General features: G+C 41.0%; 1 protein-coding gene across 5 annotated transcripts in view; it reads left to right on the top strand.

The window, feature by feature from the left end:
• Positions 1–27,859, top strand: part of RPS6KC1 (ribosomal protein S6 kinase C1) — a 171,236-nt gene that overhangs the window by 105,080 nt on the left and 38,297 nt on the right. For 4 of the 5 annotated variants that reach the window (XR_008390242.1, XM_053658206.1, XM_037164331.2 and 1 more), the window contains 4 exons: positions 11,376–11,423; positions 12,847–12,979; positions 22,346–23,920; positions 24,192–24,281. Coding sequence is in view for 4 of the 5 variants with exons in the window: in XM_053658206.1 (XP_053514181.1) it covers positions 11,376–11,423; positions 12,847–12,979; positions 22,346–23,920; positions 24,192–24,281 (1,846 nt within the window). In the remaining variant the exon portion in view is untranslated. Of the gene's footprint in view, positions 1–10,584; positions 10,771–11,375; positions 11,424–12,846; positions 12,980–22,345; positions 23,921–24,191; positions 24,282–27,859 lie in introns of those variants that run through there. The other variant, XM_053658213.1, reaches the window with a different exon arrangement.

The following is a 27,859-nucleotide window of genomic DNA, read 5'->3' as shown; positions in this document are numbered from 1 at the left end:
TTCTTTACATGCCTCTAACTGAAGTGATAGCATCCATTCATAGTGTGTGGTAGTTTACAATTTGTTTATATTAGTTCGCTTTCAATATTATTTTGTATTTGTATGATAGTTTTTGACATTTCTATGCCTCTTACAATAAGCTTTCATGTGCTTCAAGTGAGCAAGCACTTTTCTTCTTCTTAAAATATGAACATTTTTGTCTGTTTTAGCACAGTATGTACAGGCAGCTGTTAGGCAGACAAGATCATCTAAATCCTGTGCTCAAGATATGTGTCTTTGGAGAATAAGTCTCTATAACATATCAGACACCAGCTCAGTGGCTGTATCTTATTTAATTTTGGATTCTTGGCATTACTTGCAAATAGCAGATACTCGATATGTGTGTGTTGAAGTCATTTGTTCAGATTGGCTGCCTCCTCACCAGGTCACTGCACGTCTTTTCCACTTCTGTTTTCTCATTCACTCGGTCATTCATTCAGCAAATACGTATTGGTCTTGTGCTTGTATCCAGGGTGGTATTAGCCACTGGAGATATAATGGTAAAAAAAACCACCTAATCTCTATCCTTTCAGACTTCATGACCGAGTGGGAAATCTAAATAAACTGACAGGTACAGCACCGTGCACAGGCGCTTCTGGGGAAGGAAGTGGATGAGGGTATTGTGAGAATACACAGGAGGGGCGTCTAGCCGGGGCTCTCCAGGGGCTTCGAGTGAGTAAAGCAAAGAAAGGGGGGAAGAGTAGGGAGACTCAGAGGGTCTGCCCTCTTTCTAGCTTCTCCACCTTCTTCATTCCTTCCTTCTTGGCTACTCTGTTTAGTCCACTCTTCAAGACAGCTGGAAGCTTACCTGCTCCATAACTCTGCTGTTCATCTTTTCTTTCTCTGAATTAAGTTCAGCATTCAGTTGTGTATTATTTTCAGTTGTATAATTTTAGTTGCCTTAAATATATTGTTAACGTGCCCTAGAGGGCGGGAACTCTGTGTCTCCCGTTCCTTTTTATTCTCCCTGATAATGCCCACCTGAATGCCGTGCTGTCCATGCAGTAAGGGCTCAGCTAGTGTCTGCTGAGTGGTTGTCCAGGGGACAAAAAATAGATGGTGTGTGGCACTTAAGGTTTCAGATACTTAGGGAGTCTGCACCTCAAAATGCACTGCACCTGCAGGATCAGAGCAAGAGGGAGGTTTGAACCAAGAACTGTCAGGACATCCCGCCCCTTCGCCGGCACCTTCTCTTGGAGTGCGCCTGTGGATTGCTGGCCGGGTACCCGGCTGCGGTCAGTGAAGTTGTCAGTTTGAGGATGAGTGTCCTGCCTTTGTGTTTCCCATGTGGAATTTTTCAGAACACCAACACACTGTAGTCTTCTACCAAATAAATTTTCTAGGTCATCTGAAAACACTTCACTTTTAATCAATACCAGAAGTTCAGCTCCATCTGCCATAAAAGTACAAAACTCATTAAAAACATTTAGAAGTAATAGCTTCCTTGCCCTTGAGACATTGTCTTCTGAATTGCAATCAGGCTGTCTTTGACATTGGCAGCTTAGTTGGATATGTGTTGAATGCCTTGAAGATGTAGTTTCTGTGTCCACTATCATTATAAGATAGCATTTATTAACTGAGGATATACATTGTACCATTCTGAACACTATATAAAAATTATGTGGACATACTTGCTACTTTTTAGGGACTTAGTTTTCAGGACCTATAAACGGAGTCAAGCACGTTTGTAGAACACGTCTGATGGCGGAGTGAAAATACCAAACTAGGGTATGAATAGACATAGTACCGGCACTAGAGCATTAGGCTTTTCTAGCAAGTGCAAATAGGAAGGGATTGTAAGCTAAATACAACAGACTACTTTTATTTGAATTAATATTCATCTAAATTTAACAGTGTCAAGTTATTATTCCACGTGAACTTTAGAATTCAAACCAGAGAAACAGTGTAAATGGTTTCATTATGGATTTGAATGGCAGGAGCTGAACTTGGTCCTTTACACCCAGAACTTCAGAGTTTTAACCTCTCTTTAGCATAATCTCTTTGTGGCCTTGGGCAAGTTGCTTCACAAAAACAGAAAACAGACAATCAAAACGAGGATGACAAAGGTGTAGAGATCTAGCTTTGAAAGCCTTTGGATCTTAGAAGAGCCTGCTAAGTGGATGTTTTTCCTAGCTCTTCAGCATTCTGTTTTAAACCCCATTTTTTTCTGTCTTTTATATTCTGCCTTCTGCTATATTTATATCCAGTTTTCTTACAAAGACACACCATGTCCTTTGGAAACAGGTTTTGTGAAGCAATAGATGTATAGGCCTAGGATTTGGAAATGACACAAAGTGAAACTCTTTTTGTATACATATATAAAAGACATTTCTGTGTTGGCTGTATTGTTCCCTAAATCATTGACCTCGCATCCTAGGATGAGACATCATTGACACTGATGGCTCACATTCATTGACATTGGCTAATAGGAATGTAGGAAATTTTAAATTCGTTTGTGGTTGAAATATTGACTTCTTGGACTGTTTTCTGGAGACCGACATGTCTTTTTCATTGCTGTAGGGCAGGACCGGTTTGAGCTATTTGCCTAAAGATGAATAATCCAGAGTTTTGGCCAGGTGACTTTTAAATGGGAGGTAGAGAAACGCTTTTAAAATCCTTTTTCTGATACTGGTATTAGTCTGTCAACGAAAGCAACCTTTGCTGGCCATATTTCAGTGCCCCCTGGAGAAATGAAACAGTGTAGGCTTTGAGTTTTGAGTAAGTTACTTGTATTGGCAAATCTGTGTTAGTACCACCAAATTTTTCTTATTTTCTTTTTCTAATTGTATGATTCATAATATATTTATAACATATCTTTGAGGATAAAGGTACTCTGGGAGCATTTACTCTTTTTAACCATGGCAATGACAAACTGTGATCCTTAAAAAAGTCATTATTGAAGTTACTAAGTATACCAAGGCATAAAGTGAGTTCACTGGGCCTGTACCCACACAGAGTGCAGTATTGCTTTAGGTCACCCAAATCATCCTCCGTGTAGTGCCCAGGCTGTGGTCGTATTCAGTTTGAATAGGGAGTAGGACAGACGGACTCCTTGGCGGTTCTTGTGGCACGTGAATGCTAATAATGCGTTCACTTTAAATAAGTTAATAATCGTTTCCCTGTGGAGCTTTGGAAGAACCTTCCAGAATCTGGATTTAGGCTATAATTAATGCAAACTAAATGCATCTGTTGCCATTTTTTCAAACCAAGAATAAAAAGAAAAATGTTTGCATTATTTTCTAAAGAATTATTTTCTATAATGATTTCCTTTTGGCTCCATTTAAAATACTAAAGAAAAAGCAGAAGGCGAAGAAGAAGGACAAGAAAATTTTATATTAGTGAGTAACTTTTAAGATGATTATATGCTGGTCACTCAGTATTGTAATGGTTAAAAGACACCATAGCATTTTGTTTGTATATGACGTATTGTGGCAAACATGATCATTACTGTCAATAAATGGCATTTTTTGAATAGCCAGAAATCAGGGTTTTTAACTGGTATTTTGTGGATTTTATGAAACCTCACCTCAAAGTACACTTTTTTTGGGTGACACTGGCATTATGGGTGCGATGGTACCCGGAAAACGGACTTTTCCAAGAAAGTGTCTTATTTATGACTGGGTAAAAATATATACCTACATTACTATTCATAGACAGACTGGTTAAAACGTTGAAGAATTGTCTGTTTTATTTCACTTGCAAACTTATTTTAATGAAATTGGAGGTCATTTTCAATGTGACTAGTTCCCTCTTTTTTTTTTTTTTAAGAAAAATCACTACGTTTACTGAGTTTACTTCATTATGTTCCATTAGAAGTAATGCAGTCTTCTCTTGTCTTTCTGTTCAGCCGCTCGCCCCCGCCCCTCCCCAGCCCCGTGTCCTTGGGTGCGCCCTCTCGGGGTGACGGGTGGCCCGTGGTGCTGTGTTTTCTGGTGGCCGGCCTGTTGCCTGCCTCTGGGTCTGTCACCCTCCACGCCGACCGAGGCAGGGTTTCTCCCGTCACTTATCTTGGGCTTTGATGCGCGCGTCCGAAGGTGGCCGCCGAGACTTGGGGCGGCGGCAGATGGTGAAGCTTCAGGCTGCCGCAGGCTGCACTGGTGTTAAGTTGGGAAGGTAACGTTTGATGAAGAATCGGTACTGCATATGAAAGGGCCTTCACTGCTGAAATATTTTTTAATTAAGAAATTAGCATACTAGAACCTTTGCAAATGTCTGCGCATTTAAAGAAATCTAAAATGAGTTGTTTTCTTAGAGAGAAGTTAGTTATTTACCAACTTAGTTTCCTGTTGCTTGCTCTTGCTAACTGGACCTTTTCTGCCCGTTCCTGCCCCAGTTTGCCTGTGGTGAAGACAGAGAAGGTAGTTACATAAACAGATAGATTTTTTAGCAGTTACAGGTGTTCAGATAAACATTTAAAGTATGCTCTGAGTTATGGTATTTTGAGTTTTAATATCCAGGAACAAATGTGGATCTTGAGTGCGACCCCCACGGAGGCCTGTGGGTTTGGTCCGTCGTTTCCTACCTTTGAAGTTGTCTGTGGGTGACACAGGAGCCTGGGGAGGGGGACCTGCCTCAGAGAGAGACGTTCCGTCTTGTTCTGAGTCGGTCGGTGATTGTGGGACTGCCCGCAATCCAGAAAGCCTTACCCTTTTTGCATTGTCTGTTCCCTTCATGATGATGTGCCGTCTTGAAAGTCCTGGGACAAGTAAGAGTGATAAGACTCCAAAGAATTTTTATTTTCTGTTCCTCTTAAATCCTAGGGATACTTTTTATACTTTTCTCTGCTGAAAATAGATCCTTTGGAACAGTAAATGAAAATACTCTTTAGACTACGGGTAGTGAGTATCCATGATGAGTTTTACTCTATAACTTCAGTTCTCATCAGTGGAGTAACTTGCGTGAGCTTGTGAGCACCGAGCACGGACTGGTCGCGTGGCACCACGTGAGGAAAGTGCCTCTGCGCAGGCCATTCCTGCCCTGCTCCCGCCGCTGCAGCTCCAGGCACTGCAGCCGGAGGCTCGGTGTCTTTCGCGTTTGCAGTTGCCGGAACATCATTAGCCTTCTGATGCCAAAGAAAGAGACAATTAGGAGAATTGTTGATATTAAAGGTCGTCTGTTCCTTGTTTTCTGGTAGTTGAACTTTTAAAAGAGAAATCTTGTGAGAATAAGGTATGGAATTAACAATGAATCGTTTTAGAAACACATGTTGAACATGATAAGCATGCAGAATGGGATGGGTTTTCAGTAAATGTAAATCACAGTTGGTTATCATTGTGGTATTGGGGGTGAGCCACGGTGTGTTGTTCTAACTATTTCTACAAAAAAACCCCAGCATTGCCAGCTTCAGTCAGGCTGCCACGATGAGTTCAGTTACCAAGTTACTGACGTGGGTAAGTGTGAACTTTTTTGAGAGTACAGGGAAGTGTGATCTTGTTCACCTGAAACTGTGTTGAGAAAAACTGTCCTGCAGCCGGCCTTGTTGTGTGTTTTCTCTGCCTCTCTGTGTTGCCACTCTTCTCTGGCGTGTTTGTGGATGCGTGGGTCCCTCGGCTGAAGTTCACTCAGGCCGCAGCTAGCACACGTGAGTAGTCCCAGGACCCTGTGTAGGGGAAAGGCTGCGTTTGTCCAGGACAACTCCCTGTAGGCTGCTCTGAAACATTTTCTAACTTTCGTTACTTGTTCTGGAGTCCTGTGAAGTACCAGCACCAAAGTGATTGGTATTCATTCCCTCAAATTACCTAGGTGATCTTTCTTTTCAAAGGAACTGGAGCTGAAGTCGTTTTTAGAGACTTACAGACTTGGACCATCAGCAGTTAAGCATCTAAAAAGGTTCAAGAATAGTGACACTCACCCTCAGGGAGGGAGCCCCACACTGCTTTGCCACAGTCCCAGTGTCTGCAGGGCAGTGTCTCTTTCCTCTGAATGGGTCTTCTTCGTGTGATTAAAATGCATCATCATTTGATGCTTTTGCTGTCCTTCCCGCTCCTCCTGCCCTTCCCCTGGCGGTTCCTACTTAACTGTCAGGTGTTCCCTGTGCTGGGTAACAGAAAGGCCCAGGCCTGTAAGTAGCTGGAGCTTTCCCTACCACTCTTGTGGAGGAAGAGTGGGCAAGTCTCGTTGTACTGGTGGAACTGAAGAGCAGACCAGGCTCATCCTAACGGGGTGAGTTGTCTGCTTTTTTGCCCCAGGGAGGGCATATTACTGTGGGTAACGAGGGAGTAATCTCTTCAGCCGGACCTTATGCTAATACAGTGCTGGTAAGTAAGTGTGAAAAATGAAAGGGAGAAATACATTAATTGTATTCTCTCAGTAAGGTATGCTAGCCAAGATAATTATTTCATGACAGTTTCAGTTATAGTACTTGTTTTATTATGAAATAAGAGATGGTTTTAGGAGCCTTTTATTGGAAAGACAATTGTATCAAATTAGTACCAAATTAGATTTTTGTCTTTATAAAGGTGAGCAAACCCATGAGCAGTTTTTAAATTGATGTGTTCTAGTCTACAGATGAACAAATTCTGTTTGAGGGTTAAAGAAGCTATTATTTTGTCCTTTATGCCGACAGCTCCATTACAGATTGGCCGACTGTTGGCATTAAAAAAATGTTTGGCTCCTTACGATCTTTGTGCATGCAACTGTAATATTAATGCAGCACCACAGTCCTGTTCATTAAGAAATGACTTTAAATGAGGTTGAAGCTGGTAAATTTGGAAAGATACAGATGTTAAATGCAGTCATTTCTCTTTGTATACAGCCGTATGGCTAATAATTTCCAAGTGGCTAAAGCTCTTGTTAGCAAGAGTGCTGGTGTGTTAAGAATGGCTCTATAAATAACTTTAAGAACTGAAGTTGAAGGTGCTTCTTTTAAAGACTATTGTTAACTAAACATTATTGCCAAACAGATGGAAAGCATTCACCGGCCTGATGTTTTTAGGCCTAATTACATTATCACCAGCCCTGTACGGCTCAGTTGAAGAGGTGTATCCAGAGGCCAATTTATAATCATTTAGCCAACACCTGTTTGGGAGAAATTGACAGTCAAAGGGCACATTTAAAAAAAATCACATATGTTCTTGTGTTTATGGCCTCACTGTGAACATCGTCGAGCCGCAGACACACTTGGTAGGAGAAGATGGTGAATGCAAACAAAGCAGCACTTCCCAGCCGTGTTTATCGATCTTAATTTGGCCTTTTCATCTGATCCACTTCATGCTTCACGGCCAAGTGAGGGCAGCAGAAAGAACCACTTCCCGCTTGTGCGCACGGAGTCTTTGCCGTCAGGTCAGAGGCTTCTGGTGGAAAAAGAAGTTCTTTCCTTTGTAACAGTTTCCAAACCTTTTACCCGGTGAAACCTTTGTATTTCGTAGATATATCTGATCTAAATAGGACTGGAATTCTGGTGAGTGGCTTCAAGGAATCACACTTTATATAAACACAGTTGAGACCTAAGGAACCCTACTTGTCTTCACAGACTCAGTGTTCATTGAGTACTTCTTTTGCAGCGGGAGGACAGGGCCCCTGTGCCTCCTTTCGCTCTCATGACGGGTTTAACAAGGTTCAGGTTCTCTGGATGTGTTCCCACGCCATGGAGGTTTGAGACGGGTGGCGAGGGCAGTGCAGAGGGGAATTATGGGGGAAATAGAATTGGCCTCGGCTCTCTGAAAGTAGTTTGAACCTGATGATGCTACCAGCCCTTTGTTTTCGGTGTTTTTCCTTCTTTGGGCATATTTCTCTATTCATATATGATATATATGTATCACCTCCATTTTCTTACCACCCATTATTAACCCAGAGGATTCACCAGTTTACTGCATAACGCAGTATTAAAAGTTACCTATGGCCCTGGCTGGTATAGCTTGGTGTTTGGGCATCGTCCTCTGAACCAAAAGGTGGTGAGTTCGATTCCCAGTCAGGGTGCATGCCTGGGTTGTGGGCTGGGCCCCTGCACTGGGGCACATGAGAGGCAACTGATCCATGTTTTTCTCCCTCTCTTCCCTCTTCCCCTCAATAAAAATAAACAAATAAATAGTTTTTTAAAAAGAAAAGGGGTTACCAACGACTTCTTAACTGCCTTAGACAGTAATCCCTTCTCATTTTCTCGTTCTTCATGGCTTCCGTTTGGGGGTTTGTCATAGATGACAACTCTTATTGTGAAGTACTTTCTGTCCTGACGTCTGCACCACTGTTTTCTGCCTTCCGAACCGCTGTATTTTTTGGTTTTCTTCATATTTATCTCACTACACGTTTGGTGGTTATTATCTGTATACCCTCACTATTCCAACTATGGAGAATCTTCAACATTTAGACATGAACAGTTTAGTTTAGCAGTTAAAGAGGGGAGAACCCTGAAGCCAGACTGACGGAGCTTCAGTCTCACCTCTGCTGCTTCTTCGACTCAGGAGCACAGGCAGGTCAGCAGGTTTACGTTTGGCTCCTTATTGGCGGAACCGGTGACAGTGCAGCTGCCTCACTGGGCCGTTGGAGTGCATCCCGTGGGCTGCTTCTGCAGAACCCGGCGTGGTGCCCGGCACAGAGTGCGCAGGTCAGTGGCCGTGCTCTCAGGTCTCCCTCTGTTACCTTCACGGAGAAGGAGCAAATAGGGATCTTCAGTTTCAGTGTGTTTTCCGAGCTCCGCTCCCGTGTCGCCATCTACCTTCCACACTTTTATACCTGAATTTATTCACTCGGAACCTTCGCTGTGGGAGACTCACGGGTCGGAGGAAACACAGCATCTGCCCCCTGCAGTTTTTTATTGTTGCCATAACAAACCACCACGTACTTAGCAGCTGAAAACAACCCATTTAATTGTCACATTGGCTAGGTGTCTGACATGGGTCACGTGGGGCTAAAGTCAAGGTTCTGTTAGGATTGCAGGGCAGCGTCCCTTCCTGGAGGCTCTGGGGAAAAAGCCACTTTCGTGCTCATTCAAGTTGCTGGCTGAGATCTTTCTTGTGTGTGGGTGGGTAGTTGTAGGAGTCTTCCTTGCGGGCTGTCTGCCAAGGGCTGGTCTTTGCCCGTAGAAAGCCTGTTCCTTCTCATGCTCTGAGCCCCCAGAGGCCTCTCTGCTTACACGTGGGCCCTGTGTCAGGGCAGCCGCCGCACAGCCCTGCCAGACCTCGGACCTTTGGGATTTCCTCTTCCGCTTTATCATTGCTGTGCTTTCCACTCTGGCTAGAGACCATTCTCTGCTTTTAAAGGTTCATGTGATTTGATTGAGCCCACTCAGAGAATCCAGGATAATCTCTTTTATGGTTTGTACCTTCATTATACCTGCACAATCCTTTTTGCCAATAGTACAATATTCACAAGTTCTGGAGATTAAGGGACAAACATTTTTGGCAACCATTATTCTGCCTCCAACATGCCAGTAAAAGGCTGGAAATCTGATTGGGAGAGAGACGTAAACATGAAACCAAACTGAGGGCTTAAAAATGGTATCGTAGAAATTGGTACTGTGTACAGTGTGAGAACAACAGAAAAAAGTCTGTTACTAAGAGACAGACATTTGAGCTGAATATGGAAAGATGAGTACTTGTTTGGTAAGTGGCTAGGGGAGCATTTTAGGGAGAAGAAGCAGTAACGGTGATAGCAATAGTAATAACTGGCTATGCCGAGCACTTTTACAGGATTACCTCTCACTGAAATTTTCACATATGGTAGATACCATTATTACTGGCCATTATAGCTTCTACAGCTGAAGCTATAATGTCTTCACAGTCGGAATAGAAATGGTAAGATCATCTCATCGGGCAGTTGGAAGAATTAACACTGATTACTCCTGGTCAAAGCCTAGCACATGGTAGACACTTAAACCTGGTGGTGGGAGAGCAGAGGGTGGGTAAGAGAAACGCTTAGGAGGTAGAACCAACTGTCTTGGGTGCTGGTTATGAAGGTAGGGGGCGGGGACTTTGGGAACTTTTGATTTGGGGGGCTGGTCTATGGATGGTAGTATTATTCAGTGTTAGAGGAGGAGGAACAGGGACTTATTTTGTTTTTAGTGGGGACAGGGCTTTGGAAAGAGGAAAGGGTGAGTTCAGGAGGTGTCTGCAGGAATAGTCATGGAAATTAAATGGAGACTTCATAAGTAGGCAGGCACTCAGAAGAGAAGCCAAAGATGCTGTCGTTGTTACATCAAACACATCATTTCTAAAGTGGAATTTACCATCTTCTTCTCAGACTGGTTTCCCATCTTAACTCCCCATTTTTTAATTTTCCCAAGCTTGACAGTTTTTTTCATCCTTAACTTGCAGTTCTGTGGAGTTGGGGAAAAAAATCCCTCTTTCAGTGTTTGCAGATTTCTGTGGTGTAAGTATTCCTGTCATGGCCATTTCAGGGGGGGCTACTTTTGGGCCAAGGTGCGTTGCTGTGGCAGGGACCGCATGGGCCCACAAAGCCAAGAGTATTTACTGGCTGCATCTTTATAGAAAAATTTGCCACCCTCTGGTAATAATGTCTCCAAAATAATAAAATATTAGTATGGTAAGATAATTTCGCATCTCTCTCTATTTCTATCCATTAAAATGGTGAGGGAGGGAGTAGGTTGAGGGGGCTTTGTGTGAGATCACAAAGGGTCCTGGGATCATTTTTTGGACTTTGACCTTTTCTTTGAATGAGAGGAGTGACATGATCTACTTCTGTTTAAAAAGAACACTCTGGCTGCTATTTGAGAACAGACCAAGGACAAAAGACGGGAGCGGAGGGATCTGTGGGGAGGTGATTGTCATAATCCAGGTGCGTCTGTGTTTGGATCGGGGAAATAGCCGTGGATGTGGTGAGGCGGGTTCAGCTTCTCGATACATTTTGAAGTTGGAGCCGACGGGATTTGCTGATGGAAAAAGAGGAGGTAGGATGAGTCCAGGATGGGGAAGCAGTACCTCAGGGATGCCTGGCACTGGAGCCTGAGCTACCGAGATCACATTGTCGCAAGTGGCTACATTAGGGGCTTCGGGGAGAAACTTGAGAGCTCAACAGCTTCTGTAAAATATATATATTTATGTTTTTCTTCTTAACCATACATGTTGCATGAGGAAAAATTCTTTCTCTAAAATAATTTTTCCTTTACTTTTAAGGAGTATATTTTAAAATAAATCTGGGAGACATGGTAATGTTTCAAAAATATGGCATTTTTAGAAAGGAAACCATAATAAACCTACTTTCGATTAAGACTATTTTCAATCCTGTGATTTGGTGCCTTTAAAAAATCTATTCAGAAATTAACAGTGTTGGTGGAGTCATTTCCAGCACTTTCCCTCAAACCCTTCAAGTGTAGTTTTAAAAAGTTATGAGTTAATGTTTTATTGTATTATGAATAAATTATTACTCATGTTTTTATGTAGGTTTTACTTGTAATGGACACAAGGACAGAACAGACATTCATTTTAAAAGTAAGTAGAATTAGTATGTTTAATGATCTTGAAATTTATTTCAAGTTTTGCTCTGAAAGAAACTATTTAATATATTTTTGGGGGTGTTTGGATGTTCTTTTTTGGATGTTCATTTGTGTTTGTGATGACCTGTACTTTACTTTTTGTCCTTCCATCACAGTTCATAAATACTTGATAGCGTACATTTAAAAAGTGTTTCAGGTAACGGACTGTATGGAGGAGTTGCATTGGAGACTCACCACGTGGTGTTTAGATGGGTGGCGTGCAGTTTAAATGCATCTCTGCCACCTTTTGTATGATGTGTGGAGGCCGCACACCACCTCACTCGTGATGGTGATTGCAGTTCGTGAGTGCTGAAATCTCGCATTCAAGTCTTTGCGTACAGTTATTTGGGAAGCCATTCTGCATTCCTGGTCCTCTTTCTGAGCTCTAGTTTGAGTCTCTGTATAACTCAATTTGTAACTAAATGAGTACGGAAAACCCCTCAATTTTGAAATTGTATTTGAAGTGCATTATGACAGTACATATTCTTTAAAAAAACCCAGATTAAATATTCCAACATTAGTATTAATTTCAGATTAATTTATTTCTTTTTCTGATACTTTAAAACTTTTCTAAAAAGATTTTATTTATGTTTAGATAGAGGGGAAGGAGGGACAAGGAGAGGCAGAGAAACATCGGTTGGTTGCCTCTTGCATGCACCCCTTCGGGGGACGGAACCTGTAACCCACACACGTGCCCTGAGCAGGACTCACCCAGTAACCCTGCGCTTTGCGGGGCGACGCCCAACCAACTGAGCTGCCCTGGTCCAGGCTCTTCTTCTGATACTTTTATTCTGTCAGCGTGGCCGTCGTGGGTCACATCGACTTACACTGAAACAAACTTCTTTTTATGAGTATACTTTATCACTGGCATTTCCCCAGATTTTAAAACCAAGGTATTACAGCAGGGACTATGCAAACCTGGTCCTTTGGAGAAAGCTTGAAACAACATCTGTACTTTTTTGGAATAGAATTTTGAAATTGCCTGTTCAGTCTAGGAATACCTTTTGTGTCCCAGGAACGTGAATCGATCTCACAGTGTCTGCTGCTTTAAAAATACACACAAGTAAAATACAACTTAAGAAAAGGTCATAGAGAAATAACTGTGTGTCATCCCGATGACTTCGTTTGAGAGCATCTCTAATAAAAACACTGACCCACATAATTGATTTTAATGGCAGCTTTGTAGCATCTTCCGTTCTCTGGATTCACGCCAGATGCCATCCGCAGAGCCTCCAGGGACCGAGGGGCATAGAGCAGCAGATGAGTGGTTTCTCTGAAGCCCAGAGTAACTCGGATAGATTAGTTTGGTTGATAAACACAGAGCACAGCAGGCTCCAAAGGCAGCCGAGGGTACATCTGACCTTTTTGTTCTCTGTCAGGGTCTCAGGAAAAGCAGTGAATACAGCAGGAGCAGAAAGACCGTCATCCCCCGCTGCGTGCCCAACATGGTGTGCCTGCACAAGTACATCGTTTCCGAGGAGTCGGTGTTTCTTGTGCTGCAGCACGCGGAAGGTGGGTTGGTGCTCTAAATCGTTTTGGAGCGAAGAATGTCACCTTCGGAGCTTTTTAGTTTTCAGAATGTCCTTCTGTCATTACACGAACAAGTAAACCGTGTGAAACACGTGTGAGAAACCGTTGTCTCATTCCTCTGCCTTCCCTCCCTCATTGGAGTCGGGAGGGGGAGTAGAAATGCAGGTGAGCAGCAGATGTCATTGGAACTGGAGCAACATCCTTGGATACGCACAACTACTTGCCTTCTCCTAGAATCGATCTGATAGGCCGAGAACTTTCAGCTGAGTGTGTGTTAAGAGAGCCCGGTTTCGTTTTGCTGATTTTATTTTATTCTCTTGTGCTCTGCTGAAAGGATACATTAATGTTAGATGACTAACATAAGAAACATATCCTGAAGAATTAATTAATTACCTCCCTTTTTAGGAGGCCTGGGTATTTACCTGACAGTTGACATGCCCCAGTTATTCTAAGCTGGGTTTTTACAAATGCAGCCGTTGGCATCATATATGGGTACAGAGCAAGGGGCACACTACTCTGCCTTCAGACTATGAAATTTCAGCTCTGAGTAGAGGGAACAGGTGGCAAAAGCACTATGTTTTGATTTTTTTTGCCTTTTAATGCCTAAATTTAAAGTTTTTTTTAAAATTTAAAATGACTGATACAGCACATAAATATAAGTTACATTATAAATGCTGCCCTTTGGCTTGTAAGAGGTGTGCTTACAAATGGTGGAAAAAATTAAATTTTCTGTATTTAATGGTGGTGTTATTATTTTCACATTACTGAGAATAATAGAGAACTTTTGTACTTTACTAATAGGCATAGCATTTGAATTTAATGCGTTTCCCAGGAAAATGAGTCATTGCTTTGCAGAACGAGGTCTCTTATAACTAATGCAAGATTTTCGATGGCAATAAACTATTAATATTGTTTACTGTGAAGTACAGCACAAGATAACTGCAGATGGAGGGAAGACCTCCATCTGTGGTACTTAATGGGAAATTCAGAGGGGCCTCCATGGTCTCTCAGGTATTAAGAGAGTTAATTGCGTGTGTGAATTGGATAACTAATTCACCTTTGTTCAGACATTATAGACAGCTTTTATCGGAGGATACCAGTGCATTACAGACATTATTGAATTAGAGGTCATGTCATCTGATAGCGGAATACAGCCACCTCTGGTGTGGAACAAAAATAACTTGCGCAGTAATAATCCATAATAATTTAGAACAAGGTCAGTAGGATGAATGTAATTATAGTCAATATTCTATTACCCAGGGTGGATTATTCACGTTGGAGATTATCTGCGGCAAATTTTCAACCCTGGTTCACCCCCGCTGTGTACAGCTTCCCCGTCCTCTTCTTTCTTCTCCGGGTCATAGGTCAGTTTTTCTTCTGCCATCTTCTCACCTTCCCTTAGTCTCCAAAGCCGATATTCCACTGAATTTACGTCAGCGCTGTAGAGATACTCATAATCTGTCCTAAAGACGTAGACATAATGGTTTTTAAATCTTCCATGGTTTTAAATTACCTTTACCAAGTCTCTTTTCCTTCAGTGTTGACCATGCCTGACTTAGAATAGTCACATGACCGTAGAATTTATGTGTTATTATTTACACTTTAAGGTGGGGAGGGTGTCTCTTTTTACTGTGTGTTAGGTGTCATTTAATTTTAAAGAAGATTTTATAATACAAAGATACTAAATTATAGTGCATATAGGGACTCTGGACTCATTTAACATTAAAGAGCTTTATTGAGAATGAACAAGACAGGGAAAGAGCCTGCCCCTTTGAGACTTGCATTCTTGTTCTGCAGAGTCAAACAGGAAAACAAACAGCAGGAGAATGTCAGATAATAACAGGGACTCTGCTGATCTTTAACAGAGAAAGACATCTAATGGATAAGGACTGGAGGCCTGTTTTAGATTAGGCAGTCAAAGAAGTACCATTTGGATGTAAGGGGATGGGTGCACATTCCAGTACAGGCGTCAGAGTCAGAAATCAAGGCTGAAGCAAACTTGGGATGTTTGAGAAACAGGCCAGGAGGCCACTTGGCTGGAGTGGAGTAGGTGAGGGCGCTAGTGGATATGGGGCTGTTGGAGAAGCAGGCAGGAGGCTTCCATGGCAGGGTCAGGCCTCTGACTTCCATTCAAGTGCATTGGGGAGCATGGGACATCGGAAGCAGTGGCTAGGTCTGACTTACATTTAAAAACGTCACTCTGGCTGTCGTATGGGGAATGGGTTATAGAAAGATAAGGATAGAAGCGGGAGAAGGCTAATAAAATAGTCTTAGTCAAGAAATGGTGACAGCATGGCCTTTTGGGACCTATGATGGTGTAAAGGTTGGGACAGAAGAATCCAGGGTCATTTCTTGGATTTGGCTTGAGTGATCAAGTGAGCTAGGTGATGGACAGTGTGGTTTTACATGTTAGCAGTACTGTCTTTGTTACCTCTGTGAATTAGGAGGTTGTGAGTGTATCATATAAATGTCACTTTCATATGTAGGATAAACTATTACTGAAAAAGTAAATGAGCAATTTTTTTGCCATAATATGAATGTTTGAATATTTATTTGTGGTGTTAGCTTCCCTCTGCTTGCAAAAAAACTGTTCATGATTCACATGAGTCTCTTGACTCGTTTTCTGTAATTCATCCAGTCAGAAATGTATTGCGTGCTTACTGGGTTACAGGCCTGGTTCTGTAGTAGGTGAAGACTGCCCATGTGGAGCCGATATTATAGAGGCGAGACAGACAGTCAGCAAATACGTAAGTGAATATATGTCAGACAGAGAAAATAACAGAAAGGAGGAATGCCAGAAGGGTGAGGCAGTAGTTAGTATTTTATGTACAGTGGTACCTTATTAGGAAGGCACGTTTGGCCAGTAACCTGAAGGGGGTGAGAGAGGGCACACGTGGATACATGAAGGATCAATATCCTGGTAAGAGAGCAGTACATAGGCCTGGAGGGAGAGTGTACGTGGTGTACAGGAAGCAGCAAGGTCTCTGTGGCTGGAGCAGAATGGGAAGAGTGGTGGGCAGTGAGCCTGGAGAAGTGGGGAGGTGGGCGCGCAGATCCGGTGCGGTTTTGTAGACCACTTTGAGAACTTGATTTTTATTCTGAATTGGTAGATAGTCACTGGGGGACACTGAGCAGAGGAGTGACAAGATAGGGACCACTCTGGCTGCCTTGTGGAAGGTAGAATATAGGAGGGCAAAGGCAAAAGCAGAGCAGTTTGGAAGTTGCTGCCGCAATCCAGGTGAAAGTGAAGGGGTGTGGGCAAAGCGTTAGTGGGGGAGGTGGTGAGAAATGGTTACTAGATTATGAGTATATTTTGAAGACAGAACTGATGTGATTCTACCTGGCGTGACTCCAAGGCTTTGGCTCAGCTGAGAGGACGGAGTGTCCATTCACTGAAGAGGGGAAAGCTGTGGGCGAGGTTGACGCAGAGGCAGCAGTTGGGGGTTCAGTTTTGGACATGTGAGTTTGAGGCGCTCGTTAAATCCAGGTGGTATTGAGTAGTATATACCAGATGAGATTTTAGGAGAGAGGTTTGAAATGCTTGTTTCCATTAATGAATCTCGTATTTTAACTGTGAGGAAGAAAAGGTGGAAAAATAATTGTATTCAGCAAAGGTCATGAGTATTTATAAAACTTTGTAAGTTCCTAAGATTATGGATTAAATCATCCATCATGTACACCCCTGCATTGAGCAGAATGCTTAGTACATGGAAGGGGCTCAGTGTGTGATTATTGAGCAGTGAGTCAGAGAAAAGGTGAACAAGCCAGTTAGAAGGAAATGATTGGAAAGCCTCTGAATGTGGACACGCCACATAGATTGGGAATGGGAAATAATTTCTCCGCAAGCTATTTGGGGCCCAAGGGGTGAAATGGTTCTTTTCTTATTAACTAGTTGTAAAAATTTATAAAACTAATAGATAAAGAAATGAATTTGAACTATGTAGAAGTATACAAAGTAAATTAATATTCTCCCACCCCGTTCACTGTAATGCCCAGTTTCATTCTCTAGAAATGGGGGACATTTCCTGTGTATATAAACACATACTCCCTGCCCATCTGCTTTTAAAAAACAAATTGATCTTGAACATTGTTTTGTAACTCGCCACACTCCCCCATCTTAAAAGGAAAGCATCTTGGACCGCTTTCCTTTTCAGTATATACAGGTCTACAGTGCAGTGCGGTGATGAAAAGCAATGACTCTGGAGCCTGGTTCACCATTTACTAGTTAGTTGTGTGACTTTGGACAAGTTAGCCAACCTTTTTGTACCGCTGTTTCCTTATCTATAAAGTAGGGATGATAATGATCCCTACTCATAGGACTAATATGAGGATTATATAGTTGATATGTATAAAGTACTTAGAGCAGGGCCTGGCACTTGGTAAATGAGATGTAAATATTTGCAAATAATGCTCTCAATTTTTTAATAGATACAAAGTATTTGGCTGTGCAGATTTACCATAACTTATGTAATTGAGTGTTAATTGGTGTTTACATTGTTTCTGGTGCTTTACCCATATATCTTTGTTTGTGAGAAGTATTTGTAGGCAAATTTTTTTGAAGTAGAATTGCTGGGTCAAAAGATGATTTTGATCATTGGCCTAGTAATATTTTATTGTATATATTAATTGAAAATTTTGATTCTGGTCAAGTAAAATTAAAAATTTTTTTGCAACCTTCCAGAAAACCAATAGATTAAAATATAAGAGTTTTTAAAAGGGGTTTTTATTAAACCTTATGTATTTCTATTTTCATAGCTTAAAATAACTAATATCTACTATTTTATATGCTTTAATGGGTCTTAGGTATCATTTGTATTACTGAAGTATTCAAAATTATAAATATGTTAATGTGTTTTCTGTTTATATTTTGTAGTTTAGCCAATAATGGGTTTGTTTCTAAGGTTAATGTTTTTAATGTTACAACAGTAAAACTTCCATTTGTGTAAGTCTGGGTGTTGGGCCTGATATTAATTCTATAGAAAATAAAACCTACTTGGCACAGACTCTGGCCTATAGTGTCTGAGGTGTTATGGATGAGACGAGACAAATTCACATGGACTACTGAGTCCTGTGGAGGAAAAGGGACTGCATGGCCACTCTCTCTAGAGGACAGTGCACCGACCCTTGCCTTGTTGGCTTTAATTTGCATAGGAATACAGGGTGTATATGGAAAGCTCATCAATCAGGCAGTAATGATCAAATAGATAACATTCAGAGAACTCTGAGGGCCTATTTTGAGTCAGGGTCTAATAGCTAAAGGGCCATAAAACTTTGGGGAAACAAACTCATTTCATGCGTCGACCCTTATCATTTATATTGAGAGCATTAGCAAAGCAGGTTTTACAGGATTTTATGCATTCTTTCTTAGGCCTGATCATCCTGGGGAACCTGCCCTTTCCAGCATAGGGCTGTACCCACCTTCAGCATTGTTTCAAGCTTAGGTCAGGCAGGGCAACTAAGGCAGCCAAGAAATTAGACTTCTTGCAGACACAATGAGGACTCAGGCTATGTCAAAGCCGAGGGGTGAGGGTCCATCACTGTCTTTCTCCATAGCCCCCAAGTCCTTTCCCGAGGGTCCCCTTGTGACCATGCCTGTCTTAGGTCGTCCTTCCCTTGAGGAATCTTAACCTGTCATTGGCTAACCAGTCATGCACTGGGGGCCAGGAATGGTGAAGTAAAGTGGGCAGAGGTGGTGCTCCTGCCAGGGGGGTGATGAGCTTTTTCTCTTTAGTGGCTTAGGGTCTCAAGGTCTCTCACTCAGCCTTAGCCATGGGGGGGTTACAGCTTCTGAAACCAGGCAGGGCGATTCCCAACACCTACTTAGATTTTGTGGGTGAGAAACTACAACAGAAATAATGTGTTCTTGTAGGTTAGGTGGTTTCCATGATCTTGTAATTTTTAAAAAAGTGTGTGATAAAACCAAAACATTTGTTTCTGTGGCTCCCTGTTGAGCATTAAATTTAAGTGGGCATGTCGCAAAGAATGGAGAAGAGCTAAAGCAGTTTATTTCTTGCTTGAACATGCAGAGCTTTTATAATTCAATTTGGGTACTTGTTTAGGCTAAGAACACATTTCATAAGGAAAGTGCCAACAGACAAATTTAGAAATTTTACCTAATAATGGAAAGAATGGAAAATAAATAAGATGGTACTTTGACCTACTAAATTGTTAAACTTGCTACTGTCCAATAGAAGCAAGTTGCTGTGAAGGTGGCACTGGTACACACTGCTTATTGGGATAACCTTTCTAGAAAGCAGTCTCACAACGCATGGTAGAAGCATAAAAATATTCATGCTTCGTTTTTTTTTAAAGATTTTATTTATTTATTTTTAGAGAGGGGGAGAAATATCAATGTGTGGTTGCCTCTCATGTGCCCCCAACTGGGGACCTGACTCAAAACCCAGGCATGTGCCCCTACTGGGAGTTGAACTAGTGACCCTTTGGTTCACCAGCCAGCGCTCACTCCACTGAGCTACACCAGCCAGGGCTATATTTAAGATTTTTAACAATAGAACCATATATTTGTTTTAAAATAGGAAGATTGTATGACCAAAGATAATGCTATGAATATTTATAGAACCTTTTCTTTGAAAGATTTTTAAAAAATTGGTAAAATTGTCATCTTTTTTAATCCAGTTAATTAAATATTTATTTAATACCTATTATTCTACATGCTAGACATAATCCTCTCCCTGAAGTTATGCAGACTCTGCCGTCTGGTAAAGAAGATAATAAAAGCATGAAAAGTATTACTAATATGAAATAGAATGCTGTAAATGTCACAAAGAAGGATGAAGTGATATAGAGGATTCAGAGATGATAGGAGTCGTATCCAACAAGGGAATACAAAAAATTGGTAAAAGAAAACAAATTCGGAAGGACCTTCAAGAATGAGTGGGATTTTGACAAGCAGGTATTGGGGAACCTAATAGGAAAGAAACTTCCAGTGGTGGGTGTGGTGTGATCAAACCCCTGGCGTAGGTTATGTGTGGAGAAACCCAGTTCAGAGGGATCATGGGGTTAGCGGGGGGAGAGGACCAACTCATGGGGTGATACTTCATTACTGAGCAGTTCGAATACCTTTTATGGGGCTGGTACATCATTCAGTAGGTTGTGGGGTTTGGGGTTCTTGAATAGAGAAATGATATCATAAGATCTGTGCTAAAATGAAAGATTAATTGGGATGAAAAGAGAAGGAAGACTATGAGAAGAAACATTCTGGGTAGATCTTATAGGAGGACTTGGAAGATTGTTCGATGAAGAAAGAACAAGGGAGAGAAAATAGTCCAGGTTTGGTCCACAGCTTTCCTGCCAGAAAGGCTTGGGAGTCAGAAAGACGAAGTGATTTGGAGGCAAAAATAAAAGAATTTAAGCTTGTTGAATTTTAGATTTCAGCAGCTCATCCAGGTGGAACTGGCCTAGGAATGAATGAAACATTTCTTAGAACTTGAGTTGGTACTGTTTCCTGCTGGTCACTGGAGCATCACAGCTGTAGACACGGTCTACTTTATGTGGATACACCTTGTTCTGATGTGCTGTTGTCCTAGTTAACAAGTAGTGACTGAATGCCTGCCGTGTCGTGCACAGTATACGAGAAATGTCCATACAGAGACTCTGAAAAAGGCTTGGTTCTGTCCTCAAAGTCGTCAGCATCTAGGAGAACTGGAAACAACGGCGCCATTGTCTTGCATTGCGTACGAAAACCCAGCTTCAGGTTCCGGTGTTACTGTTAGTGTGCCCCAGCAGAGGCATTTGTGACCAGAGAAGTGTGGCTGTTGTTGCCAAGAAATGAAGAAAAGATGGAATCATTGCATAAGCTCCTTGTAGGAGTGAGTGTGTTTCAAAACCATGTATGAATCGTCACACTTCGTTTCAATATGGGGCAATAAGAAAAACTAAGTACAATCTAGTGAGGACAGAAAGTTAGCTAAGAAAAATGAGAGGGGAAGGTTAAATGCCATAATGCCCTACACCACTGATTATTATCCAAATGAAAGAAGACTGTTAGCGAGATCCCTGGGGGAGGAGCTGTGGGCTGTGATAGGGTTAGCATTAGGACAGCTGCTCCGTATTGAGCTGTTACTCTCTGCTGGGCACAGTATCGGGGGCTTTATGTACTTGCTGAATTCCTCTGCGTGGAGTGAAATGCAAAGTAGAAAAAGAATTTTGGATGTTTCTATTGACTTTTATACGTATAATGGACTGTTAGTGGTTATATTTAGTTACCCTTGGTATATGATGCTTAAGAACAACATTAAAAATGTACTGAAAAAAAGTAGCCTTCACCATATTAATAGAAAGTTTTATTTTTAACACATTATTTCTTACCTTTGGAAGCTTCAGTTATATCTTCACTAAGTATGCTTCTGCAATTTCTGTTTTTTAAGATTTCTCTATCAAATTTAACTGCTCTTCTTGTAATACTTTTTCTAGTCAGTAGAGTTTTGGGAGGTTTTTGATACTTATCATAGTTTATATATTCAGAGATTCTAATTAGCAAAAGAGGTTTAGTTTTTAGTGGTTAAAACAAAACAAGAAAAATCAGGTGAAATAAATACCTGGCAAGTATTGCTAGTAAAACACTGGATTATTTTGAGTGTATTTGATTTGTATGAGTTATGTGAAATTGATTTTTATGATTTTGGGTTTTATAGGTTTCTGATATATATCAGAATACAAAATTAGAATTAATAGCTTGCCGCCTTAATGGCCATTCAATTAATATTCCTCAGTTGCATTACTTGGGCTCGTATAACACATGATATATTTGGGGAGGGGAGAAAATGGGGAAAATATTAATATGGCACTTACAATGGCATAATTAGATACCTATCTAATCTCTCTGATCCTGGGCTGGGCATTTTCAAAATGCAATAATATTGTTGATTTCCCCCCAGTGAAGTTTACAATTTTAAGCAGCACTTATTGATGAATTTCCACTTGACCAAGGGACCATGCTTGAAAAAATTATTATATAAACAAGTCAGAACACAATCAGATGTTTCTAAGCTAAATTATATTTAACTTTTAAGTAGAAATTCACGTGTAAGATTTCATATTAGGATTTGTTATAATTAACTTCTCTTCAAAGAAAGAAATAGGTTGTCCTATCGGAAATAATTGCTATTAGGACATATGCTTAAAACTGTACCCATCAGTTAGCAGTAACGAAAGACATTTTATTAAAATGCTTGCCTTTCAGCATGCTGGATATTTTAATGGATGGGTATCAATGACTAGCTGTTAATCGATTATTAGAATACTTTTTTGCTTTTCTAATGGTTTCAATGAGTAACCATTAATTTGGGGATGTTAATTTTTTTTTTTTTTGGTTATACTTATTCACAGGTGGCAAACTCTGGTCATACATCAGTAAATTCCTAAACAGAAGTCCTGAAGAAAGTTTTGACATCGAAGAAGTGGACAAATCTGCACTTAGTAAAGTTCACCTGCTACAGCCGACTTGCCGTCCTCAGGACAGCAGCAGCTTCGAATCCAGAGGAAGTGACCGGGGAGCCATGCTGCAGGCCCTGCCCCTGGAGACGAGTCTGACTCAGAGCTCCCAAGACGGCAGCAACCAAGACGATGACGGCCAGGATAGCTCTCCAAAATGGCCCGATTCTGGCTCAAGTTCAGAGGAAGAATGTACTACTAGTTATTTAACGTTATGCAATGAATATGGGCAAGAAAAGATTGAACCGGGGTCCCTGAGTGAGGAGCCTTTCGTGAAGAGCGAAGGAAATGGTGTTGGTACCAAAGCTGTCGAAGGCTTCCCGGCACCCCTCGCGGCCCACAGTGACAACCTTGGCTCTCAGCGGATGGCTCGCGAGCTGAAGCTCTTCCCTGCAAAGGACGGCCTGGATGCAGTTAGTTCTCCAAGGACGTTCGATCCCCTCAGCAGATCGAAAGACAGCTCCATGGAGTTCTTTAGGATAGACAGTAAGGATAGCACCAGTGAACTCCTCGGACTTGATTTCGGAGAAAAAATATGTAGTCTAAAGTCAGAGCCTTTGAAACCGTTTTTTACACTTTCAGATGGAGACAGGAGTTTCAGCATTAGTGAAAGCAGGGTTATAGCTCAGGACACCATTAGCAGAGGCTCAGATGACTCTGTCCCAGTTATTTCTTTTAAAGATGCTGCTTTTGATGATGTCAGTGGTCCTGATGAAGGAAGGCCCGATCTTCTTGTGAACCTCCCTGGTGAATTGGAGCCAACTAAAGATGGTGCAGCCGTGGGGCCTACGAAGTTTACACAGACTAATATAGGCATCATGGAAAGCAAACTCCTGGAAGCCCCTGATGTTTTATGCCTCAGGCTTAGTGCTGAACAGTGCCAAGCAAAAGAAGAAAAAGGCTCAGAGGAATTGAGTGATCCCTCTAGTCTTCCGTCCCATGGTGTAACAGAGAAACACTATGCCCAGGGGGATCTTGGGATGCTATTTGTAGCCGCTGTTGACCCCAGTAGTTCAGGAGACATGTCCTTGTCACGCAGCTCAGATCCTAACTTTCAGGGACTTGGAGTGGTTGCGTCGGCAGTGGCCGCAGACAGCACAGCAGAAAGCTTATTCCCGGTTTCTGACCCACTCTCAGGTGCTAATGAATATGCAAACACAGACACTTTAAACACTGAAGAAGTATTGCTGTTTACAGATCAAACCGATGATTTGGCCGAAGAGGAATCGACTTTATTTCGGACAGACTCTGTGACTAAGGGAGCAAGTGGGTTAGCACAAGGAGACAAGGAGATACATCAGATTTTTGAGGACCTAGATAAAAAATTAGCACTGAACTCCAGGTTTTACATCCCAGAGGGCTGCATTCAGAGATGGGCAGCCGAAATGGTGGTAGCCCTTGACGCTTTACACAGAGAGGGAATTGTGTGCCGCGATTTGAACCCAAACAACATCTTATTGAATGATAGAGGTCAGGAACTTTTGCAAATGCATTTCTTTTTATTCGCTGTTGCTTCCAATTAACTGAGTAGGCGTTTTATCTTGTAATTAGTATCTTCATTTCCTATCTAGAGCTTCATTATCAGTGCAGCAAATTCACCCCCAGTAATAGCTTCTAGTACTTAATGATGCCATTATTCTTAATGATACTGTTTTTAGCTACAAAAGGAGTAATTACAGTTCACTTCTGCAGAAAATGGAAGAGAAAAATGTTTTGATTTCTCCTGTCGTTTTGTTTTTAGGACACATCCAGCTAACGTATTTCAGCAGGTGGAGTGAGGTTGAAGATTCCTGTGACAGCGACGCCATGGAGAGAATGTACTGTGCCCCAGGTCAGCGCCGTCTCCTACACGGCTTCCCTTGACAGAGTTCTTCCTCGGCCCCCGTTGCTCTGGGGAAGTTGGGATTTTCACCGGCAGTTTACCTGCGTGTTGGCTTTGGTTATCTCTTTAATCCTTCAAAGAAGGATTCTGAGGGGGTGAAACCATTATGTAGTTTATAGTTTTGTATGTGTGTTTGTTGTTGAATGGGTTTGTACTTCCTGTGGAAGCGTTGAGGTCTTAGAGACATCTTAACTTCTGACCGTTTAAAGACCTTTAAACACCCTGAACCTCTTTGAGTGGATGATTTTTATTAAGATGTGAGAGGCAGTTGTCTTAAAGGGTAAAATTTCTGAGGCTAAAAATATAGAAAAGTATGGAATTAAAAAATATATATATAAGGTTGTGATTTCAGTGATGAGCCAACCTGGCATTTTAGAGCAGATTTAAAGTTTCTTTTTCTGTATTCGAGAAATTTTAGGAAGCATGTTATTCTTTTAAAATAGCCTATTTTGCCAAATATTTGATATAACAGGTTTCTCTTCCTCTTACTGTATTGTCTTTATTTTTTCAATTAGAGATTTGCTTCTGGGCATGTTAGGTACTTTGTTGATAATTACAGGTCCCTTGAGCACAGGCTTTGTATTTGAGTTAGTTTCTCTTTGTCAGATAGGGCTGTGTTTGAATCCAGAATTCCCTCACCTTTTGCCTAGCATCTAGCCTCTGTGGGTAGCCAAAGTTTCTTCACTTTTCACCCCACTGGCTCTTGGAGAAAGTTCAAGCTGGTTATGTTGACATGATCTGCTTAGTTGTTGATTAATGCAGTATTTAAGTGCTTACTAGCTAACCAGTGTATTATTGATGCTAACATTGTTTCCCTGCATAATGGGAAATTATTCTAATTAGGATGGAAAGAGAGCTATATTGTTTTTAGTTACACCCTTCATTGTTAAGAATGATTTCTGTATTGGAGAATAACAAAGTTTCTCAACTTGCAAAGCAAAGATCCTAAAACTATTTTCTGAAAACAGTGATTTGAATTTTCTTCATACTGTTACTTTTTTCCTTTCTCCAAATTAGGGCTCTTTGGTTTTTTTTTTTTTCTTCTGAGGGGCAATAGAACATGATTACATTTTTGTTTCTCTCAGATAGTATTATGCTGTTGTTTTGAAACCCTATTAGTATGATTTAGATAATGGGACAACAAAATTTTTTTTCATAGTAAAATCGCTTTGTTATGGTTATCTGGTTCTTTCCTTTTCCTTTTAACAAGACTCTCCTTTTTTTCTAATTTGATAAGAAATAACCTTTGAGGTACCAGTATACATAGATATATGTGTTAATTATATTGAATTGGAGGTTTTAGAATCAAAATTAAACCTGGGGATTTTTTCAGGTGAAACTCTATTAAATCCTGAAGTCAGGTGCAGTATAAAACTTGCATTGAGGCTAAATGTTTACGGAGCATTTTTTAGTGTTTGTATAATGAAAGTCTCTTCATTTCTTGGACTTAATCATTTGTTTTAGCAACAGGATAAAATAAAGCCAATAATGGCCTTAATTGAAAAGTAATGTAGTGTCCTAATTTAAATGATAACTGACTCACTATTTCCTGTTAGTGTGGTTACTTTCTTATTGGATACTATCTGTATGTTGGCATTCCAGCAGATTATTTTTCTTCAGCTTCAAGTACAGTCCTGTTTACTCTAACAGTATAGCATGTTGACCTTCTAAGAGTGTAAATAGATGTGGAACGAAGCCATATGACATCAGTAGATATGTACTTTCAATTTCGTGTACTGAAATACTGAATTTAATAATAGATCATTATCCAAGTTCTAATTTGAAAGCCTTTTCTCAGAAATCACAATTCTTACAGTCGACCAGCAGGTGGCAGTCTACTATTAATGGATTTTTGCTCTCATCTTTCAGGTTGCCCTTCACTAACATTCAAAAAAAAAAGCTGTAGTCTGAAGAAGGGCTTTGTTTTAATTATTTGCATAAAAGAATTGTACTTTCAAGCTTTGTGAGTTGCAAAAGTGCCCTAGTATTATGGCTTGCATTGAAACAGCGTGGAAAGTCTCTTCATTCCTTGGGCTTGATAATTTATCAACAGGATAAAATAAAGCCAGTAATGGCCTTAACTGAAAAGTAATGCCAGTGTTCTAAATTAGATGATCTTAAACTCAGAGAATTCCAGAGCTCAGTTGAGTCTGCACTTCTGCCCACAATGCAGGGGGATTGGAGCAGAATTTGTAGATTACTATGCATCTCACACGGGGACATGGAGTTCTTAGTCCTCTTTTGATCTACTCTTAGAAGCATTAAGGGTTTTACTAATTCTTCAGCACTCCCTGCCCTCCCATTTCCTAACTCTGACCTTAGTATTATTGCCCAAGTAACTCTATGGTGTACTGAGGCACTGGTGTTTGGTTATAAAGTAAAGTTGTCACAAGATTATGATGAGGACAGTTCGCTTCTGTTTAAACAGTGTGCAGCCTCTACCCCTCCTCCCCCCTGGGAATCCTTATCATGTGTTTGTCCTAAAAACACGATCCACCTGCCCTGTACTTTATATTATCAGTAATGTACCTTTTTATCTTGTGGATGATGTGCCTTTATATTTTGAGAAAAATTTCCAGTAACAAACTCGATTTGCATGGGCAGAAACTTGAGCAAATGCCAAACTAGCAGGGGGGCCATTATTCTGTTCTATAAATAAGTTTAAAAAAAGAAAGAAACACACACACTGAAACCTGTGAATCAACATGTTTTGGCCTAATTGAGGGGAAAAGCAAGATAGATAAATTTTGAAATGCAAATGATCACCTTCTGTTATTGAAGTATAGTTTCTGCCAACTTTGTGATCTTAGCATTTAAAAGTCATAGTCATTTCAACAATAGACTACCAAGGATGTCTGATATTGACAAGCTTCTGTAACAAAGTGAAGAGCGCTTTTTTTTAAAGTTGCCACTTCCTATATTAAAGAAAACACATCCAACAACAAAAAGACAAAAACCGTGGAGCTTTCTCTGTCTACATCTGTGAAAAAGCCAGCAAATAAATGGCTGCAGCTGCAGGCCCATCAAGAGGGTCTTGAGAATACGAATTCATTGATCAAACCCAACCCTGTTTTCAAAGTAGCAGCCCTTCCTTTTAGGTTCACTTTGTATCCTTAGAGTATCTACGATGATTCCCTAGAAAGATTTTATTTTACATAAATATCATTCATAGTAAATGGGTTTCTTTCATTCCAGAGAAACAGAACCGAGTTCAGGACGGGAACGAGCAAAGAAATAGTCCCCAGAGTAGGAACAGATTTTATAGCATGACAAAGTAAGTAGAATAGTGTCTAGTTTCCATATTAGGAGACTGTGAGAGACAGTATTAAGAGACTTTTAGACTGGTTCTCCTGTTGTTCAGTGTGAGAGACTACAGAATAAAAAAAGCTGGAGTGAATTGGTCGTCCTTCTCCCGAGGACTTCCTTGTAGTTACTCTGTTTTTGCTTTTTTTTTTTGCGCATGTCCGTGGATGCACAGGGTTTGTGTGTTGTAGCATTATAACGACTGCAACACGGAATGATTTTTT

Source organism: Artibeus jamaicensis, unplaced genomic scaffold (assembly GCF_021234435.1).
Source record: "Artibeus jamaicensis isolate MK-2021 breed Jamaican fruit bat unplaced genomic scaffold, CSHL_Jam_final contig_2170, whole genome shotgun sequence".
Classification (NCBI taxonomy): Eukaryota; Metazoa; Chordata; class Mammalia; order Chiroptera; family Phyllostomidae; genus Artibeus; species Artibeus jamaicensis.
The sequence above is the reverse complement of the archived record's forward strand: the minus strand, read 5'-3'. Positions and strand labels throughout refer to the sequence as shown.